The sequence below is a fragment of the Echinococcus granulosus genome (genome assembly GCF_000524195.1).
Source record: "Echinococcus granulosus chromosome Unknown EG_S00013, whole genome shotgun sequence".
In the NCBI taxonomy this organism is placed as follows: domain Eukaryota; kingdom Metazoa; phylum Platyhelminthes; class Cestoda; order Cyclophyllidea; family Taeniidae; genus Echinococcus; species Echinococcus granulosus.
The window spans coordinates 376133-382348 of record NW_020170393.1 but is presented as its reverse complement, the minus strand read 5'-3'; the positions used below and the strand labels follow the sequence as shown (position 1 = coordinate 382348).

The 6216-nt window shown below is 41.0% G+C and overlaps 1 protein-coding gene across 1 annotated transcript; it reads left to right on the top strand. All coding sequences in view use genetic code 11, as the record gives it.

The window, feature by feature from the left end:
• Positions 1 to 155: 155 nt before the first annotated feature.
• On the top strand, positions 156 to 5121 carry EGR_02756 (hypothetical protein; the record flags this gene model as incomplete). Its single annotated transcript, XM_024492005.1, has 5 exons — positions 156 to 581; positions 1586 to 1701; positions 2531 to 2637; positions 3998 to 4343; positions 5007 to 5121. The coding sequence occupies 5 exons, from the start codon at positions 156 to 158 to the stop codon at positions 5119 to 5121; spliced, it is 1110 nt and encodes a 369-aa protein (XP_024353499.1).
• Between the last annotated feature and the right edge of the window lie 1095 nt (positions 5122 to 6216).

The window sequence follows — 6216 nt, the reverse complement described above, 5'->3', positions numbered from 1 at the left end:
GCACTTTCCAAATTAGGAACAGTAGAACCAACCCTACTAAAAACCTCATTTGGGTGCCATAATTACGTACTACCGACTTAAAATACCATAGGACCTAGTAAAATCCATCTTGAGATGTGGTTGATTAATGTAGGTTTGCATTAATTACAGGAGTCATGCAGACACGAAACAGCTACTGCTTTGAGTACCTAGTGACGAAGGCAAAAATGCCCCGCCAACGCACCTGCTGTCCCTTTATGCAACGCACGCTGTACCGAGTGGCGCGAAACCTGGCGCGCCTTGATCTGGGCTTCTCTTGCCCCGACCTGGAGGGTACCACCAGTCCGACCTCCACGGCCACGCCCACACCCACGTCCACCCTGAAGCGCAAGAAACGCCACCATGGTGGTGAGCGTGGAGTTGAGGAGATCAGGCCCGGTTCCGGCAGTGTCCTTGGCTGGCTGGTTCGTGGCACACTGAGCCGCCGAGACCCCTCGATGGGACCCTCTGACACCCTCTCGTCTCTGCCACCTGTGGATGGCAATGATGTTGATAACGACACGCTAAACGAACAGGGAGGTCTAGAAACTTCGGAAGTGGAGGTATTCGCTACTCATCAGACTGAATTCATTATACACTAGCCAGTTGAGATTAGCTAGAGAAATCGTGAATAGTTCGCTGTGAACTTTTGAATGGCTTAAAGTCATAAAGCTTGATTAAAACGGTGATAAAAAACCTTCAGTTTTTAATCTAAGCAATAAACTTCACTTTGGCCATGTATTGCCTCAATACAGTGAGGAATCGCGGCTAAGGTGTGATAAAGTACTTGTCATGACTACACAGCTTAGATGTTTTTCTTACGAGGAGAAATTCTTTAATGAAAAATTTTACTTCCTTCTGTCCGGTGAAATCCCCACTTTTAGATTATTTCGTCTTGTTGTCATGCAATCGCAAGTTGTGTTTCAAAATCGACGACCAGAGCGGCAGAAGCACTAGCGAAATCTTGGTACATAATTCATCACCATGGTAAACAACCATTAAAAGATATTACTATACCCATTCATAAAATATCCATTAATTCAATGGAAGTGATTGTCTGACTCCATCACGCTCACCCCCAAAGTCCTTTCAATGTGAGCCAGAGGACTAAGCCTGTTAGTGAAGAGGGTTTAAGTAGGAAGGGATAGCCTTAATCAGGTAAAACACTATCTCACAGTAACTGTTGAATTCTCAAAAGGTACCAACTGCCAAATCTGAGGAACTGGCACACATGGGTTTGACACTTGATTTCCTTCGTTCCTGCCTTTACTTTTGGACTCAAGGTGGGAGCATTGAATTTAGGAACCTTTACAAAGTCAGCTAGAACTACCATTTTCCCACTGATTAATGCCACATCATCACACCGACCTGGCGGTACTTAAAGGACCGACTCCTAGTAGTAGTTTATTTTCAAAGACAAAACGTCAGGTTAGAACACATACAAATAACAGTTAACCTCCAAGGTAATAAAAGCTCATTTTCGAGATAATAAAAACTATTTTTGTGAGCTGGTTGAGTTAAGACACTTTTTATGAAGAGGTCTGAGAAATTTTTATGGTATTTAAAGGAGGAAACAATGCCTGGAGAAGTTACTGATCACCTCCTCCTGAAGCAGAAAAGGAAGCTGCTTCGACGACAAAGGATCTACGACATGGACGCCTCAATGGATGTGGTCACCTCTGGGTAGTTGCGCCCGCCTATTTCTTTGAAAACGCCGTGGTAGTTAGTGCCCTAGTGAATTTGTCTGCAGTACATAAAACGCAGGCAGATGACAATTTTAGGTGAAAGTAAATAAAGACGGAGAGATAGCTGATCACACTTAAAGGTAAAAAATTTAGTTGCTATCCCATGTTGTTTTTCCTTTGCACCCGGAACTACGAAAGATGAAGTTTAGTGCTTCGAACAATTTGAAAGCGCATAGACAGAAGCAAACACTCATTTGACTCTAATCCACTTAATAACGGGAGCAATTAATAGTATTAACTAAAGACAGAAGTAATGAGAATTTCAAACGCTTTTGGAAAGTCTTCATACTGTCACTAGTTTACAAATTCCGCATTGAGCTCCGATTGACCAAGTCGCAACTCTTCAGCGCAATCTACTCATCACTTATTCCAAGCGAAAATACAGGAGAAATTTAGCAAAAGCTTGCGCTCTCCTTAGACCTATACGGCGATTCGAATTATGGAAATGCAATTGAATGCAGATGAGCGGTAACCTCCGAACAAACCAAACTCTAACTGAGCAAAAGCTATTCAAATGCGTGTTGGCATCAGGAATTTTCTTACTAATTTTGCGAAAGAGAACGCTAAATACCCTAATCGGTTACAAACCCATAATTATATCTCAGTGAATGCTTGCCTGCTTTTGATGTAGATGATAGCGCATCGGAGTTAAATTGAATCAAATTGACATACTCCGGTTATTTCTCTTTTTATAAGTTGAAATTCCTCTACTTCCTGTATTGTAATGTTAAACAGCTAATGTGATTGTGGCTTTTCGCTATTTAAAGGAACTGGACTGAAGAAAAAATAGATGCTGGGGAAACAAAATCGGGACCAAACGATAGTGATCAGAAGTTGGTCCTACCCCTGCCGAATCAACCACCAACACGAACAGGTAACAAAGGCTACTCTTTTAACGCCTTTATAAATCACAACTTCCCATCATTTGCCTACAATATTTTAGTATTAAAACCTAAAAAGCCAACTTTTACTTTAGCAGACTTTTTTTCTCCTCTCTCCTGCCCCCATCTTATCTTTGATGTATGCGAAGGTGCTATAGCGTTGGTGACGTTTCCGTCTCCCATAAAGCTGCGCCGGTAACAAAAATAGAACGGCGTTAATTTTTTTCCTTCTTTTAAAAATATTAAACATTGATCAAAGACTGTATCCGATAAGCTTGAATAATTATGTCCCAGCCCTTTCAAATCCTGCCAAGACCACATCTCAGCTTGCCTCGAAATGCGCCCGACGCTTGAAATATTAAAGATACCCAAAGGCACGTATCCACAGAAGTTTTAGCGAAATTTGGCACGCATTATTAAGCAAAAGGACCGATATTTTAGATTACCTATGGAGACAAGGCTTTTCTTGAAAGTGGTTAATATGGGGTGCTATAACGTGGTCGTTTAGCGGTATAGTTAACATTTGATTTCTCTTCCTCCATCAACTACAAGAAAGACGGAACTTTTTGCGCCTGATTGATGTTATTTGCATTTCACATCACCCTTGCTTAGCCGACTAGGTAGAAGATAGAAAACAACTATTAGATGAGAGTGTTTAGACCCACAGCGATTGTTTATACTCATCAGGAAGATCACCAACATCTGACATGTGCTACAAGCAGGAATTCAAAACTCCCCTTTGTCGTGAAAACCTGTAGGAACTTTTCACACCTTACGTTCAGTCATCCTTTACATTAAGGCTACTTTTTTTCATTACGTTGAAATGCAAGCAGTTACCGAGAGTCGCCGAGTTACAGCCTCAAACAGATCGTTAGGGCTTCTGGGACAATCTAATCTGTTTTAATTACGGTAGCACCCATAATCCATCTTACTGAATGACATTCTCCGGGTAAAAAGGAGTTTACTCAATGTAGAGGCTTAGACTTAAGCAGCTCTTCCGTTCTAATTATACCCTCACTTTTGGTTTGTAAATTAAAGCTGCTGAAAAGAAGAAAAGTGAATGAATTATTTATTTCGGAGGATTTGTAGAAGCAACTCGTGAATATTAGGACCGCTGCATTTTCACAGACCTGTTCGCACCCAGTAAGGGAGATACACGTCCAACTCTTTTGCAATCAGTGTAACAACATTATTGTCAAGATATTTTATTCACTGAGAGACTCACCCCTTTACCCTAATTTGCTCAATTTCTAAGCACAAAAGCCATGGCGATCCTTTAGAGCCCTCATCTATTTCAGGCATAATTTGACAATGATGTTGGAAACTTTTGCACCATTAGGCAATCTCTTTTAGTCCACATTAAGAGGTTGCACGCGAGGCGTATAAGCTCCACCTCACAAGCGGGTCAGAATTCTATGGACCAGACCTATCCACCGCCGCCTCAAGCGCCACAGATCACGAAACATCACCCGACAGCGCCCTTACGGATTACCCCAGAGATTGGAGACTGGAAAAGAGAGGTGGAGAGGGAGACAGGGCGATCTCATGAGCAAATTGACGCCCCCAACCCTTTGCCTGTGTCTACCACCACTACTGTCGCCTCTGCCATACCCCCTTTCTCGGTTAGAGAACCGGTGGAAAAACAAGTGCGCAGTTGGTTAGAGAGCACCTCGGACGAGTATGACATACTTCTCAAACGGTAAGTCTCCTATCTCTTCATCTTCACTTGATCCATCAGGTGAAAAATCCCACTACTGGCTCTAGATAACTTGCCTTAAAAGGAACACAATAAGTGCGATGGCCAGGACATTTATGATCATAAAAGTGTTATATTAATTATCAGTGAAGCCTACAATTTAGCACTTTTGGCTGCAGGAGCGAGACTTTGTTTCAAAAGAATAAATATAGCACATTTTCATGGATCTAGAGAGTAGTACTACTAAAAACGCCTTTTTATGATTCCGCTATATTTCAACTCATGCCTTTTTGTGTGACAAAAGAGCCTTTTTTGTGCTTTCCGAAAATTGGATGCCGATTAGTTGTGTATTTAAATATGAGTAAAATAGTTGAAATAAATGTACTTCTTTGCTCTTCATTCCACACAGAACTGGTCAACAATATTAGCCTTTTCCTGCAATGCATGAATGAGTTTATACTGTACAGGCACCCATTTCATAATGCCAATGGAAAGGAATTTAGAAAGTGAAAATAGCAGAACTTTTCGTTTTGCTACTGTAGCAAAGGCAGGTGAAATCAGTATTTAGAAGCTTAGCCATAGCGTGTGTGTTTAGATCTCACAAGTAGGATTTCGGCCCACGAACCTGGTGCATTTCAACGCCCTGGCTTAGTCCCCTTCCATTAGGCATCCGGCCACAGGCGCCTCCGTAGGCGGTGGCCAACTGAGTGCTCAGTCGCTATGTCGCCAAAACAATACAATGGGACAGGACCAATTTAGTAATGAAGCCTACATGTTGTGAAGCATTATTAATGTTTTTATGCGTGAATTAGGGAATGGATTGTGCTTGGGTGCAGGACATTTCGGGACTCTCTGAAGACTCCAGGGTATTAAAGCAGATGCGACATCAGAGTCGGGAGTTCACCTATAAATGTCTAAAGTCTGGGAATGTACAAATTGAAATACTTTTAAATGGGACAGAGAAACCTAGAAAATTTTTACTAAACAGTATAGAGAATAATTTAATTGCGATAATTTTATGCATTTTCGGTCGCATATTAAAAGGCAGCATGGATTTTATAAGTTCAAATTCACTTGCAGGCATGTTTTACTTTCAAGTTAACTTCATGTTGTTGTTTGCATCCAACTTTGACATCACAGACACAAGATACGCGATCTTTAAAGTTCGTTTACACGAAATTCAAACAATACGAAAGCCTTTTCGTATGAAATGTTGTATTGTTAAAGGACTTTGGAAAACAAACCACTAAAACCATATTTTCCCATTCCTTTACATCTTCTTGGCCTTCCCAAAATGCTAACTTGTAGTCTTCTTATTTTAGAAGGTACCCTAGTTTACATTTTCTTTGCTTTTTGAGTGGCTCTTTGTGATGTCAAGCCCATCAACCGTCGCCGAAATGAGAATTTTTAATCGCGATGGAAACGTCATACAATTGTGCCGTTAAATGATGCAAAAAGAGCAGAAGAAGTTTATAGTCCAGGAAATGATTATTCTAAGCTACCAAGTTCATGTAGTTTTCTTCGGCTTGGATTTCTGAGAGTTACGCTCCTCCATGTCGGAAGGACTTATTTGCCATCCCAATTTGGCCTCTTAAATGGTTACACCAGAAAGTAGACTTTGATTATTTTTTTCTTTACTTGGATCTCACAGCGCTTATTTTGTAATCAAAACCAGCAGCACAGCTTGTTCGTGACTTTTTTCTGCGAACACAAAATTTTTTCCCTGGCTAAGCAATTCCATAAGCCGGAAAATCCTCAAGCCTACTTCAACATTAAATTGCTACAAAAGTTGAATTAACAAATGTACGCCGAGTAGTGTGTGTATGCCTTTAAATATTCTCACAAGGGTTCGTTAATCCGAGGCTTGGTAGCTTGG